General features: G+C 35.1%; 1 protein-coding gene across 2 annotated transcripts in view; it reads left to right on the top strand.

Annotated features, from left to right (window-relative positions):
* The window catches only part of LRP1B (LDL receptor related protein 1B), a 1892531-nt gene that overhangs the window by 879767 nt on the left and 996179 nt on the right, over positions 1 to 16585 (top strand). For both annotated transcript variants that reach the window (XM_031008804.3, XM_055380092.2), the window contains exon 5: positions 1218 to 1346. In XM_031008804.3, the coding sequence (XP_030864664.2) occupies positions 1218 to 1346 (129 nt within the window). The remainder of the gene's footprint in view (positions 1 to 1217; positions 1347 to 16585) is intronic.

The raw sequence follows: 16585 nt of genomic DNA, 5'->3' as shown, positions 1-16585 counted from the left end.
TCTTCTTTGAAATCCCCATGATGCCATCCCAATACCGTTCACATGCCATTTTGATGAACTGAAATGTCCCTTTCCGCTTAGTCTGAGGAAAGCCAGATCATGCTTCACACTGTTTAATATGAAGTCTTCACTTAAGATTCCCCTTCTAATCCTAAGCAGTTTGACTTCCCTGTTTCTATCATAACTCGAGTATACCCCTATTATAAGGAAATGTATAGTATCATAATTATATCTCTCTAGACTCATCTTACTCAGGGGTAGGGACCATATTTTATTGATTTTGTCTTCTGCAGGGATCAGTACAGTGCTTCGTACATAAAACAGGCTGAATATACCTTTGTCTAAATAACTAACTACTGACAGGATGCCTTTTTGTTTGGTCAGTTAAGAATCATTGAGTATCTGTTGTTCATAAAGATTTGAACTGGATACCAGAGGAAGGAAGTATATAGAGAAAACAGAATGAAGGGGTAGAGGAATAGAATGAAGGGGTACAGGCACACACCACTGCGCCTGGATAATTTTTACATTTTTAGTAGAGACAGGGTCTCACCATGTTGGCCAGGCTGGTCTCAAACTCCTGGTCTCAGGTGATTCACCCACCAAGGCCTCCCAAAGTGCTGGGATTACAGGCGTGAGCCGCAGTGCCCAGCCTATTACAGGAAGTTTCTAATTAGCAATCTAATTTAATTTAATATCTGTACAGGACTACAGATATTAAAATATTCAAGACAAAATCTTTATTTTTCAGTAGGTGTGCTTAATAGTTTCCTCTCTTTAAAGTAGTGAGTGTGATTTGCATAGTGTGGCTCAGAACTCTTATTTAATCTGTTGATTGAAAACCACGTTATTAGTCTAATTCTTTGTTAAAACAGTGAAAAAGTCAGTGTCATAAACACTGGAAATATTCAACAAATATTAATTGGAGTGCATTTTGTACCTTTGCAAAAATATCCAAAGACTTCTAGCCTGATTATCACAAATGCAAATAATCTTCTTTTAAAATACATGATTTGATATTGTTTGATGTTTTATCTCTGTAAATATTAAGGCAGCAAAAATTTTAATTTTTAGTTAGTGTGGTTTTGAAAAGACTTATTGGAATTGGCTTGTCCTTAATAGTCTATTTCCAAAGTTCAAAAATAATATTTTCTTCAAGGAGAAAAAAAAGTGCCCAAGATAAAGCTGCTTAGAAATGATGCCAATTTTCCTTTTAGATCAAGATGAATGTGCTGTTTATGGTACATGCAGCCAGACCTGCAGAAACACACATGGATCCTACACTTGCAGTTGTGTGGAAGGCTACCTAATGCAGCCAGACAACAGGTCTTGCAAGGCTAAAATTGGTAAGTTATGACCATTTATTTTTTGTCTTTCCAGAATTACTTGTTTCCTTTTTACAATTCTTTTTCATTAGAGATGTGGTATAGCAGAAATATGAACTTTGAAGAGAGAGATTTTCTTTCATTTTAATACACTTCTCTATAGTTAGGAATCCAGAGCAATTCTTTCAGTTGCCACTAATCATTATAAAACTCCTTCCATTACTCCTTCCAAAAATGAAATTCCTTCCTTCCTTCCTTTCTTTTTTTTCTTTGAGATAGAGTCTCACTCTGTCACCCAGGCTGGAGCTGGAGTGCAATGGCACAATCTCAGCTCACTTCAACCTCTGCCTCCCAGGTTCAGTCAATTCTCCTGCCTCAGCCTCCCAAGTAGCTGGGACTACAGGCACACACCACCATACCTGGCTAATTTTTGCATTTTTAGTAGATACAGGGTCTCACCATGTTGGCCAGGCTGGTCTCAAACTCCTGGCCTCAGGCGATTCACCCACCAAGGCCTCCCAAAGTGCCGGGATTATAGGCATGAGCCGCAGTGCCCAGCCTATTACAGGAAGTTTCTAATTAGCAGAAATCTGTTCAAAAGATATGGACTAATTGATTTGAATTACCTATCCTCTCTCCTGGACTACTATGATAGTTTCCTAACTGGGTTCTGTGAGCTTCTGCTTTACCTCCAAAATTAATTATTTATATAATAAAGTGATTTACTACTAAAACATAAACCAAATCGTGTTGTTCTTTTGCTTCAAATCTCCCAATAACTTTCACCTACCTTGAAAATAAAATCTAAACTCCTCGCAGGATCTCTAAGGGCCTAATGGCCTGGTATCATTTCCCTTTCCACTGATCTGATCTTCCACTGCTCTTGTTTCATCATGAATGCCAGCACACTTGTGTCCTTGTCCTTCTTCAACCGTGTTGCCTTTTTATCTGCCTGTAATGATTTTTCCTGTGATATTCACATTAATGTAGCCTCCTTATCACTTGAGTCTCAGCTAAAATGTCAATATTCAGAGTGACCTTCCCAATCCATTCTATTTCATGGTATATACCCTCTACATCACCAAGTTATTTTCCAGTGTTATTTATGCATACCTACTCTATCACTACATAATTTCCCAGTTTTATTTTCTTTATAGCATTGCCATTGGAAATTAATTCATTTATATATATTTATCACAGGATTTCTCCAGAATAATATAAGCATTATGACGGTACAGAACTTGTTGGATTTGTTTACTGTTATTTACTCAGTACTGATCATTGCCTAGAACATATAGGTTCTCAATAAATATTTGTGGAAAAAAGGGGAAGAAGGAAGGAAGGAGGGCAGGACGGAAAAAAGGAAAAGGAAAGAGAGAATAAACTTGTCTTGCTAATTAAAATTACTAAAATGAGTGCTCCACTCTTAAGTGCTTACATTTCATGTTTCAAAACTGCCTTTTACTGCTAACCTGCAAATAAAGCCTGTAGTTTCTACACAGTTTTCAGCCTACTCAGTAAGTAAACAATCAGTAAGTATTGTTGATTGGCTAATGAAATAGCTTTGAGATTCACTAGTCACAATAAGATAATGCTAATTGTTTTGTGGAGTGAATTAGCTTGAAAATAGCATAAGGAAATACTATACAGAATATTCCATCTGGCTTCTTCTAACTTCCTCCAAAGGTAGTTTCATATCAGGCATTTTCAAATTATGATGTATTGATGAATTAATGGGTGCCCTCACCCTCCCTTATTAGAAATTGGTAAATTAAGCACGAAATTTCTTCTCTGAAACCACACTGGGCAAAAGACTAGACTAGCTAAGCAAGCTGCAGTTGTTTCTCTTTACACATAACCTCATGTTATGATTTCAATGATTTCCCAGAGATAGTGTGGTTAATTATTTAGAAAACATATGTATCTACAAAATATCAACAACAGCAAAACACTCTTTTACTTCTTAGTTTACTTCTTTGAATTACTGACTTGATTTATGAAGTCCTATTTGAAATAAGGCAATCCTTGAGAAAAATTAGGTCAGGTTATGTTTTCCTTTTTGCCACCACCCAGAGTTCTGATGTAAAATATTGATGAGCTATAGAAGTGGAAGGCTTGTTATTTGCTGTTTCTATTGATCCACACACTAGTGCTACACAGAGAGTGTAATGTAATAGACCCTATAAAGGAAGCACGTCCTCTTTTTCTACATAGGTAGGTTATCTTACAATAATAGAATGCAACCAGAAAAAGATGGAACATGATAATGTCCTACTACATCAAGGAAGTTTGATGACTCTAGAATCGATACTGGAATACATAAATCTCTTCACCTCTAGGGCTTTTGCTTGATGACATTGTGAGCTTACAAAATTTGAAAAATACGCAGTTACCATGGGAATGTTGTTGTGGTTTATAGTTTAAGGAAACTGAGTTGCTAGAATGAGCATGAGTCTATAACAAACACCGGCAAGTTCTAAAGGTCACATGGATATTTGAACCAATGTATTTGTACAATTTAGAGAAAAACTGCCTGTTTAGCTTTAGTTTTCTCATATTTATGGCAAGTGAACCAGAGGATACCTTTGGCTTCAGTTGTATGTAATTCCAGTTAGTGCAATCAGGTTTAAAATTTTTATGGCAGTTTTGTTATACAGTAATGTGGCTATATCTGACAAGTGCTAGAAACAAACGTTATACATTAAGCCAGGTTCATCTTAAGTCTCTGCCAGTCCTTCTTTCAGTTGCCTGGCTGCTGAGATTGGCCTCTCTTTTCTCTTCTTTTCCTTACAATTCTACCTTACTGGGCTCCAGAACCTAACTTTCCCTCCACAACAAGCCAGAGTTCCAGGGCTCTCAGCAGCTGGGTAGTGTGGAAAACAAGGGAAGGCCCGAATGGCCTAGCCCAAGACAATGGATATGTGGAAAAGATCTGCAGGCTTTAGAAAGAAAGGATACTACAAAAGTATCAAGCCAGGCCGGGCGCGGTGGCTCACGCCTGTAATCCCAGCACTTTGGGAGGCCGAGGCGGGCAGATCACGAGGTCAGGAGATCGAGACCATCCTGGCTAACATGGTGAAACCCCGTCTCTACTAAAAATACAAAAAAATTAGCCGGGCGTGGTGGCGGGCGCCTGTAGTCCCAGCTACTCGGGAGGCTGAGGCAGGAGAATGGCGTGAACCCGGGAGGCGGAGCTTGCAGTGAGCGGAGATCGCGCCACTGCACTCCAGCCTGGGCGACAGAGCGAGACTCCGTCTCAAAAAAAAAAAAAAAAAAAAAAAAATCAAGCCAAAGTGATGCAATGGAAAGCTAGAACTAGACCAAGAATATGATTTTGCAAAGACAGTACAAGATGATAGATGAATTAAAAGTTCCTGAGAAATAGCCCTTTATGTGACGGCAGAGAGAGGCAGAGTTAATCGGCTGGGAAGCTGCCTCTAAAGGTGCTGAACTAGTGCAACATAGAACAATATCATGATCTCTTCCCTACTATTCACCCCAAAGCTTGCCAGTGGGGTCTTATTTTCAAGACAATAGATAGCAATTAGCTAAATTAATCTAAGTTAATTGATTATTCCTCCTTTGTAATATAATACCTGAACCCGAGTAAAATTCATAAGCCTTAAGAGCATCTTTAAGAAATAATTGTATTGAAGGGAGGAGATTTTAGACACTACAGCAGATGGGGGAAGAGATTAATGTTAGACAGGAGGCCTTTTCATTCCTATTAATTCATGTAATGCAGACAAATTTTCTCCTTTCTACACCTAGTAAGATTGACTCTGACTAATGAAATAAAGAATAAATTGTTTCAGAGTTGGGAGGAACTTCAATGGTAATCTAGTGCAATTTAATGCTTGATGCTATGTGTTTTTTATCTTCAAAAAAGTAATTTCCAAAAGAAAAGTCTGAAACATATTTTTTAAAGTAATTTTAACTTAAATATGCATAGTTGAATAGTTTTTTATAGGAGACATACAAGACTACAAATTTTTATGAGAGCATTTGTTACTTTATCATAGAACACACATTAAAAGCTGGTAATTAATGTTTATTTATTTATTTATTTTCTTTAAGAGATGTAGTCTCACACTATTGCTCAGGCTGGAGCGCAGTGACATGATCATAGCTCACTGCAGCCTCAAACTTCTAGGCTTAAGCCATTTTCCTACCTCAGCCTTTGAGTAGCTGAGACCACAGGCACGAACCACCATGCCCAGCTAATTTAAAAATTTTTTGTGCACACAGGATCTCTCTATGTTGCCCAGACTGGTCTTGAACTCCTGGCCTCAAACAATCCTCCTGCCATGCCATACCAAAGTGCTGAGATTACATGTGTGAGCCACGACACCTACACAAAAGCTAGCTATTTTTCTAATTAAATGTTAGAACTTGTCATATGAAAAAAAAATAAAAATAATAATAAATAAAAATAAAAAATAACCATGTATAGGTACCCAGTAAAACTTCTTGCACATTTTGATATATTTTTTGAGAATAGAGTTGTAGTAATGACTTGTCAAATATGAAAATAAAAACATTTTTAAAATATGACTTTCTTTTAATTGATTTTATTGAATTTGATATAAAAATATGTATTGAATGTGAAAACTTGGGGCTGAAAGCAGGCTCATGTAGAACTTGTGACAGTAAAAATAACAATCAATGGTGTTTAACTTACAAATTGTTGGCAATTGTACTCCTAATAAATTCAGACTCATTGGACTGTACTTTTCAGTGTCCTAACCACTCACTGAAGGCAGGCACTTATCCCAGCATACAAATTCTCCTGAACCCCTAGGGCTCTACTGATTGCACTGAAGCAATAGTAAAATAAAAAACACTAATTTTATTATCATCACTCTATAGTCAGTGCATCGAATGGTGCCCTTTGAGAGTGTACCTCTTTGCCATGGAGTAATTGGAGCAGTGAGAGTAGAGAGCCTATTAAAAAACTTCAGGATTCTATTACAGCTTATATTTGCAGTTCATTGATTTAGAGAAAAAAACAAACAGAAGACTATTGAGGCAATGAGACTCTTAGTTGTAAGAACAGGAATTGTAGTCCCTGTATAATTGAAGGAAGCATGTTTCTAGACAGTGTTGGGGGGAGGGAACATTTTCATATCATTTGCTGTTTCCTCTGCTATGATTCTTAAAAAGAAAAGAGAGAGAGAGAAAAAATAAACAAAATGTAACTTCCTATGGCTCTTACTTTAAAACTCTAGGGGGATTTAACATCTACTAACATAAGTTTAAAATTTTCTTTTGGGAGGCGGAGAATTTACCCATGGTTTGCTGCTAGGGCTGATTCTGCATGTGGGAGAATTGGCAGGTGTATGTGTAGTGGAGGAAGAATTCTCTGCCACATAGTATCACCTTCTTATCAGCCACTGAGTAATGCCTGAAATTCAGCTATTAAAATACTATTCCCTTGCCTTTTATTAAAGCATCTCATATTAAGATCTATTCTTACGAAGGGTAACATATTAAATCTTAATAATTTTAACAACTTATGAGACTAGTGGATAAGATCTGTTTCAGTATACCAGTGGCTAAGAATGGCTTCTTGTAGAATGACTGATGTATGAAGATTCACCATTTAGGGTTTTTTTTTTTTACATTATTTTTTAGATAGTCAAAAGTTCTAATTCCTGCATAAGTTATTATTTCATTGAGCCGTAACTTCAAATAGCACTTGATGACATGATAGTGCATGAGACCTATTGGCTAGGAGTGAGCCTAGTCACCAGCACCAGCATAGTAATGACAGATTTATTGTGCTTTACTATCACGTATGCGTGCATGAAATTAGGAACACTGTGGTAAAGAGAAAGTAGCAAAAAAGTAGCTCAATGCCTGAAGCAGAGTATGTGCTTGACAAATGTTTGCTGGATCCTTTAGCAATTTCTAGAACATTCAGGAAGCGAAATGAGGGTACTGGGATGTTGGGGATCAATAAAAGGAGTAAGAAGATTGCAAGAGATTCAAAGGTGAATAGAATATTTGGCCAGTTTTGTCCTGTTACTCAGGGCTGACTCTAGCTTTGGTATAGTATTGGCATCAAACAGTAGTTTGAGAAGCACTGTATGATCTACATAAGTGTGTCCTCTCCACCAAGGACCACTCCCCTCTCAAATAAACATACAATCCTAGTAAAAGCTGTGTGCTTGCTGTGAAAATACAGCTGGAGAACAAGCTTCCCTATCTGCAATCACACTATACTGAATAAGCCTCTGTACTACAGAAATTCTAAAGCTTCCCAGCCTGCCTTTGGAATCCCAGACCGGTAGCCTGGCCATTAAAATATTTCTTTATTTTATGGAGCATTTTTACTCCACATCTTTTCTGGCCAATCATTCAGTTAGAAATCACATTTCATGGCAGGACAGGGCAAGGATTTCTGACGGAATTTTTACTATCCAAATGATACAACACACTTTTTTTCCCTCTCCAAACACTGTTAATGAGTATGTCAGTGCTGGGGTACAAAATCTCCTCATGAATATTCTATGTTGGTTTTGGTTTTTGTTTTAATGCTGGGGGATATCATCTTCACAGTCTAGCACCTTTTTTGACATTTTTAATCTTCTTTCCAGAAACAGAGTTGCAAGATTGATAGCAGAGACATAACCATGGTGTTTTATGTGTCATGACACCTTTCATTTACCCTTAGTCTAAGAAAATATCAGACATGGAAAAAAAGCATGTCTTCCATTTTCTTCATAACATATTTTTATTGCAATCTGGCTGAGAACTTCCGTGTTTGAGTATGAAAAATTACATGGCCGTATTTATGGGCTCTAGGTGTGACAGTCAATAAACTTTGCTTTTATAAATGGCACAACAGATAGGCAGAAATTTCTATCATGCTTTTTTAATAATTTTTTGTAGACTAGCTATCAAATTATTGATTAAATCCTCAATTTAGAATGTGAGAGAAATTATATCACCCTCTACAATTAACTCTTTTTCTATCTTAAAATTGGATATTTTAATGAAAATAAAAGAAAGGAAGCACATTTAAATTTATAAAAATTACAAATGGTTAAATAGATGAGGCAAGAATGTACATAGGTATATAATTTTTCCGTTGCTTTACCTGGGAAAAATATAAAAGTATATCACTATTGAAATCCTCGGAGGGAAAAAACCTTAAAATCCGAGTAGACAGAATAATTTTGACATTTTTTAAGAAAAAAATTGATTTTTCAGAGACTTCAAGGCATCCTCTGTATCAATTGCAATCAACAGGGATTGAAAACAAATCTGGGGTAATAAAAGCAGTTAGAGAATGCCCTTTGGGCACTCCTTCCCCTGGAGAGCATAATTGCCTTTGACAGAGATAACTAATATTCCACATATTTCCCCTAATCAGGATGCCTAAAATCATTTTAGTCTTGAGGAGAGAAAACCTGTTGCATTGATTTCATTTTTAAATGTGTGTATTTCTTTTAGGACTCACACAGCCTCTGTCTATGCCTCCCATGAAAGATAATCCCCACCAAATTATTAAATTGTATCTTAGTACTCTTTGGATATTTAGAACATCAAGTTACAAAGAACATAGCTGATAAAGTAGCTGGAAGTTTGGTACATCAGAATGATTGAGTACTTAGAGTACTTAATCTCTCTTTATAATAGCAAAGTAGAAATTTGTGATCTTACTTATAAATTTTATATTTAAATCCTTGTCAGACAACAGTGAAATATATTAAATGACCTTTACTTTTTCCCATCACTAGATAATGAGTTTCATACATCTACCTCCCTTCTCCTTATTGTGAGGTGACGATCTTATTTCATATTTCCTTGAGAAAATAGAAGCAATTAAAAGAGAATTTTCTCACCCAAACTCCATTAACTCTACTAGTCTATTTGAATCTAGAACTAATCGTTCCATCTTCCTCTTACTTGAATTAGAAAACAAACTAACGTTTCTCCTATCAAAGGCCAATCCTGCAAATATATACAGATCCTATCTTCTCTCACCTATTCAAGGATTAGACTCATATAATTGTCTTCTTTATTTCTTTAATCACTGGTATTTTCTTTTCTCTTAGGTCATTCACACCAGCATACAAGCAAGTTGTAAAGATGATGCAAAACAACTTCCTTTAAACCTGTTTTCCTGTCCAGCTACTTCTCCATTTTTCTTTTTCCTGCATAGAAAAACTCACGGAGTGTTGTTCCTTTTCCACTTTCCTTTGCTCTGCTCTTTAATCGCCTTCAATGAATCTTACATTATTCTTATCAGTCACATCTATTGCCAAGGTCTTCAGTGACCTCCCATTGCCTAATTAGTTGACTATCGGTCTTAAGCACACAACTGACAACTGTCTCCTTGAAGACTTTACCTTTTAAAGCAGCACAATCTTGAAATTTTGCTCTTGCCTTACTGGGCATTTTTTTCTCAGTTTACTTTGCTTTATTATCTTCATTTTGCCAATACTTTTGGCATGATTCAGCGTTCAGTCCTTTATACATCTTTTTATTGATTTCCTAGGATGTTTCATCCTGTATCATGGCCTTAAAAACTTACCCTCTGCCATGGCTTTAAAAAATATCAAGAAACTGAGACTCCCCAGTTTTTATCACCAGTTATGACGGCTCTAGACTCACAGATCCAATTATATATTCAATATCTCCATTTGGATATTTAACAGAAATATCAAACTCTATGAACTTTTAATTTTCTATCCTAATAATGCTCTTTCTTCAGTTTTCCATCTTGATAAGATTTCCAAATTCACCTAATAGTTTAAGCCAATACATTGGATTCATCCTTCACTGCACTCTTTTTCTCAAACCCTTTGTTTATAACTTTGTAAATGCATTCTGAATTAGATTACTCTCTCTAAAGATAAGCCCTCATCCTCATTACTCCTATACTTTACTCACTTTCATAGAATTTATCACTGCCAAACAATATTAGTATTTGTTTACTTGCTTATTATCTTTTTTATGTACTAAAATTTAAGTTCTATAAAAGCAAAGATTCTGTTAGTTTTGTTCACTGTTGTATTGCTAGCATCTAGACCCTGGCAGAAGCTAGCCAGGCTCAATAAGTATTTGTTGAATGGATAATAAATATTCAAATACTGGGGCAGTATTTCCCTTTTAGGAGCCATATTAAATGTGGCTCTTCTAAGGACCCATGTTTTCAAACTGAAATTACTTTATAAATAGGAGTTACTTAGAAACAATTTTCAAATGAGTCAATACCTATTACATTTTAAACTCAGATATTACTCATCTATAACATAGAGAAAGATGTCTGAGTAGAGAAAATATTTGTCTGTAGCTAAAGTATTTTCCACTGGCTACAATTAGAAAGGTCACTAGGAGATTTTTAAAGCAGCCATTAGCCACTTCTCAGTAACTAATATAAACTGCCCATCACTGGACTGTCTGCTAGTTCTAATAATCATGTAATAATCTAAAATTTGAATGAATTATATTCTGAAATTTTGTGATTTACTTATAAATCTTCAATGGTTATCAATTACATATCTTTCATTTTTTTCTGATTAGAATAACTGCATTATTTATTTCATTGTACTTATTGAAATACCTTATTATTTTACAATGTATTAATTCAGTAAAGTCTCTTTAAAAAACATTGAGGAGTTCATATTCAAACAGTCCCCCGTATTTCATTCATGTACTAAACACTTGCCACGTGCTAAGTAAGGCTTTCAGATAACAGGGGAAATGCCTCCTTGGTTTGGTTGGACCAGCTCTGCAAAACAGGGAAATTGTGAGAGCCGCCAGTTTGCAAAATGAAAAGATATGTTTGTGCTGGGGAGGGCATGATGTTATTGTCTTTTGTCGTGCTTATAAAATGGATCTTCTTCCAGAAAAACAATATACTGAATTGCTTCTCAATTATCACATTTCAAGTTGAAATATGCTGTAAATTAAGGTACCGGTATTTCACTAGTAAAGTCTAAATAGCAAAGTGACTAAATTATTTTAAGGTTTATGCTTAATTCAGGTTTATCAGTAGTTTACCTGAGTGAGTTTTTACAATGCCAAAGACAAGATTAAAAAGCACAGGTTTGGCACAGTGGCTCATGCCTATAGTCCTGGCACTTTGGGAAGCCAAGGAAGGAGGATTGCTTGAGACCAGGAGTTTGAGACCAGCCTGGGCAACATAGTGAGTCCCCGTCTCTATATAGAAATCAGAATTAAAAAAAAAAAAAAAACTAGAACACAAAACAAAACAAGATAAAAAACACAGCTTTAGCCATTGGACTAATGTGCCAACACTGAAATCATCATCTTCTCTAAAAACTGATTCTACTTTCTTCTCTTACTGTTTCTTTTAATGATACCCTTTATCCCCATGACCCACATCTACAATTTCCAAATAATCCTTGACTTCATGTCACTCATTGTCCACAATACAACAATAACTGCAATTTTGAACTTCTGCTTTATTACATCAACCCATTTCTACTTAAGATTTCAACACCTCCTACTTTAGGTTCTTATCACCTTGTTTCTGAGAAATTAAAATGGCATTTCTGTGTTCAGTAATTCAGATATCTGATACCTATGTCCACAAGTTTTTCATAATTTTGGGTTACTTTCTTCATAAAAACAAATGAAATTAATGCCATTCTCTATGTGACGTGTAGAATCTAGTTTGGAGGACCATAGAAGAGGTTTTCTTAGGGAAATCCCTGAGAATTATCTGGGGCTTACATTTTTCCTAATGACCTCTGCTTCCAGTAGGAACGTTGCCACATATGGCCATTCTTCATTTCTGCACTGCGTGAATCTAAACAGGAAAAAGATATCTTTTCCATTCTCTTAACTCCTTTCCAACTTCACTCTAGATTTGAAGGCAGTGTGTAAGTAAGACGTTTCCATTTTACCTCAACGTACACATGAATTATACTTCTGACATGAATTATACTCTACCAATTAAAAAGTAAAATTATACACTACCATTTATAAAGTAAAAGCAAGAACATTTTTAAATAATCCAACATGTTATCATTAACTATAGTTACCATGCTAGAAAACAGATCTATTTAACTAATTACTCCTACCTGTAATTTTGCATACTTTGTCTAACATCTCCCCAACCTGATCCCCCAAATGCCTTAGCTTCTGGCAACAAACATTCTACTCTCTATTTCTATGAGATCATCTCGTTTAGATTCTACATGAGTGAGATATGTTTACTTGTCTTTCTATGACTGGCTTATTTCACTTAACATAATGCTAAGACAAGGGATATTAAATGTTCCCACTACAAAAATGATGACTATGTGAGGTAATGCATATGTCAATTACCTAGGTTTAACTATTCCACAATGTATGTATACTTCAAAACATCATGTTGTACACTATAAAGACATATAAATTTGTGTCAATTTAAATAAATAATCCCCCCAAATAAAAGCAAAAACATAAAATCTGGAAAGTTGAGTGGGAAATTTATACTTCCTACTGTATTCTACTTATCTTTCTCACTATATTTTACCCACCCACACAATATCTTACATATTATTTTTGACTTGATCTTCTTAAAGCATAGTTTTGATCACATTATACTGTATTTCTAAAATTAACACTGGCTTCCCATTGCAGCCAAAATTAAAAATAAGTTCATCATCTTGACATTCAATAGCCTGTACAATTTGTCCTTAACCTGTTTTGTCAGCTACTACAAAACTCTATAAATTTGAACTCAGTTATTTTCACTTAATAGCTATATTAACTTAAGTGAGTATTAATCTTAAAATGTGGTAAATATTAGCCGAATCAAAGGGATGTTGTGCATATACAGTAAACTAATAAATGTGAACCATGTATTACAGTGTCTGGCTCCTAAAATATGCTCGGAAAACATTAACTATTATTAGTGAAATACTCCACCAGTTATGCGTGTTGTACCCTGCAGAAAACTGAAAAACTGAGGTCAATCTCTCCTCAACATATTCAAATCTTTCACACATCTGTACTTTTGTCAAAGCTGTTTCTTTTGCTTGACTTTCTTTTATCCATCTCTGCATATTGAATTCTTGTTCTTCCATTAAGGCAAGGCTGACACCAAATACCAACACCATCGGGAAACTAGTGCCTCCACTAAGCAGACTTATCTAACCATTCTTTGAAACTCAATGAGATGATACATCTTTTATGAAAGATATCATACCTGATTATAAAAACATAGTTCTTTGTAGATAACTTAAACTTTCTACTTGATTATATCTTTCTTGAAGGCGGACTGTCTTACTGATCTCTTTCAGATCCCAGTTAATGCTTAGATGTATAAATACTAGATTAATTAATTAATTAATTAAAATATTGACCCAAAGAATACTTCAGCATCAATATATTGTGATCATAAAAGGTAGTGCTAAGATAAATTGTAGCAATATTCATTTTCTTGCTCAGTCCAATACAGTTTTTAATGCCTTTTCATTTTCCTAATTTGATTTATATATTATTTCTATAATAAAATGTGATAGAACAGTTTCTTCTGATGTATGACAATATGTCGTTATTCTGAATATTATTCATTTTGGTAAAGAGGTTTTTTTCATTAAAAAACAGTTAAGGAATGAAAACAGGGAGAAATCAATGTGACCATTATATTTTGAAAAAGAAAATATTTCAATGCTATATTTTTTTTCACTTATATGATATTAACTTGATTCACATTTTCAGTTTGGTTGACTTTCATCTACAATTTATTATATATTTGAATACTGTAATACTTTCTCTTTCTTTTTCATTTTTTCTCCACACCATGATTCTGTATCTCTCCTTTTTAAACTACATAATTTTCTGTTAATATTACATATTTAACTTTTTCTGTTTTTTGCATAATTTTAGAAGTTTTTTAGAAAATTAGCCCTTTTGGCTGGGTACAGTGGCTCATGCCTGTAATCCCAGCACTTGGGGAGGCTGAGGCGGGCAGATCACCTGAGGTCAGGAGTTTGAGACCAGCCTGGCCAACATGGTGAAACCCAGTCTCTACTAAAAATACAAAAATTAGTCGGGCATGGTGGTGCAAGTCTGTAGTCCCAGCTACTCAGGAGACTGAGGCAGGAGAATCACTTGAGCCCAGGAGGCAGAAATTGCAGTAAGCTGAGGTCACGCCACTGCACTCCAGCCTGTATGACAGAGCAAGACTCTGTCTCAAAAAAATAAAAAAATAAAAAATAAAAAATTGCCCTTTTACAGATTTCCTGCATTTTGTTTCATATATTAGTAATTCACTTCTTACATAAGTTTTAACAATTTTGATTAGAAGTTCTCAGTCTTCTCATTTCTAACTGCAAACCCATTTTCCTTATTTTTACAGCCTTTATATAATTTGTATATGATAAAATAAGAGTAAATCTGAAAAAAAATCCTCTTTCAATCTTTGAAGTTCATTACTGGCTTAAAACCGATTCTTTGTGTTGTATAGATTACAACTTTCTGTTTTATCACAATATTAGTTTGACTCTCCATTTTATGTACTTTATATGCAAGTCATTATTCAACGTTTTATGCAGTTAAAACTGGGATTTTTTTCATCTTTGACTTCAGAAATATTGATGTGCACATGCTGGGAGCTTCATTTAGTGGAGATAATTGCTTACAAATACAATTACAGGTTTAATTAAGGAAAATTAGAATATAGAACGACTAGATGATATACATTTATATATACATTTATTATATACATATGTTTGTTAGTTACATAATTATTTGTAAGTATATGAATTCATTACTTCAGTCACTTAGAAGGAAACTAGCCAAATTAATATTCTTATAATTGAATACAAGAACTGGAGGTTTAAATGAAACCTTAAAAATGACAAGTTTTTATACACCCTGAAAACATTTATTTAGCACAAACTATATATCAAAAGCATATTATTATAAGTAAATAAATCCACTTTTAGTATATTTTTGACTGTGAGAAGATAAAGATAGGCTTGCAAGGACATAGTTACAGTGGCTTTGAATTTAAATAGGTATTTTTATGAACCTGGTCAAATAAGCGTTTCCAAGTTTCTCTTTTCAATTCGCAATTTTAGAATCAGTCTTCAAAGGTTGTGACACTAATGAATACAACATACATTACAGGAAAAATCAAATCATTTATGATCATACAGAGCACAAATACTATTCTCCATCACAGGAGAGAGAAATGTTTTTAGGTCTGTCAACATACAAGGAGTGGTGAGGAGTATGAGGAAAATTTTTCTCTTCTATAATGAATCAGTTGACAGCCTGCTGTAGGTGTTTACCCAACCAAAGTCTTGGTTCTCTAAGTTAAAATGTCACCTGTGTGCTTGTTTGTGCTTCAGTATCTTCTATGTGGAAGGTTAATGTTCATTACCTCTCACTAAGTGTTGACGCAGGTATCCCTTTGACTGACGTCATCTAATGTGCTTTTAAAGTGTTCTTTTGGGAAAACTGTCCATTGACTAAGGATGACAACCAATAAGATCATCACATTTATTCTGGTCAGTCTTATATCCACATTACCCAAGCTGGTGCTCTTCAATTGGCATGTGGTAACGATGAACAACAGACATTAGATGTGGTGCAGGTAGAGATAGATTACATTTTTGCCAGGGCTATGCCAGTTTCAACTTGAAATACACTGAAAGAATTGGATCCTTAGACCTTGAGGATTTTTGTGGGTTCTTGTGTTTCAGTGGCTTCCTTCCTCCATATTCGACCTTCTGTCTAAAGAGGTAAACCACAGTTAATAATTAGCAGAGACCCATGAAGATTACTTCAGTAAAGCATTCACAACTTATGTAGGTATCCTTCCTCCAGTATGTCCTTTGATCTTTTGAAGCCACCATTATTAAATCAAACCCTGTTAGATTATGAAGCACCTGACTTTAGAATTAGTGGTCGATATGTTTTTCACTAAAACAATTAACTGATTCACTCAACAAGCAGCTACAAAAACCAAGTAAGTTGACTAATTCTGTCAAATAAGCATTGCCTGTGTTAACCATGAACCCATTTGCATCTCAGTTTCTCAGGGGAATCTCAGTGCTCCTTTATATTCCAGCCTCTCTTCAAAGAATGTTTATGCCCTACATTAAGTTTACTGACTAGTAGCTAGCCAAAAAATGGCTGTCTAAATCTGGACTTTGCATAAAACTTTGCAGCAAGGATGCTTTCAATAGTGGGTCATTTTGAGTGAAAGTAGTTTCACTAAAGGTCATTTCAGTTGTCAAATGAAGACACTAAGGACTGACATTGTCAGTCTGTCTTTGTTTACC

Source organism: Gorilla gorilla, chromosome 11 (genome assembly GCF_029281585.2).
Source record: "Gorilla gorilla gorilla isolate KB3781 chromosome 11, NHGRI_mGorGor1-v2.1_pri, whole genome shotgun sequence".
NCBI classification, from domain to species: Eukaryota; Metazoa; Chordata; class Mammalia; order Primates; family Hominidae; genus Gorilla; species Gorilla gorilla.
This window is presented reverse-complemented; position numbering and strand designations above follow the sequence as displayed.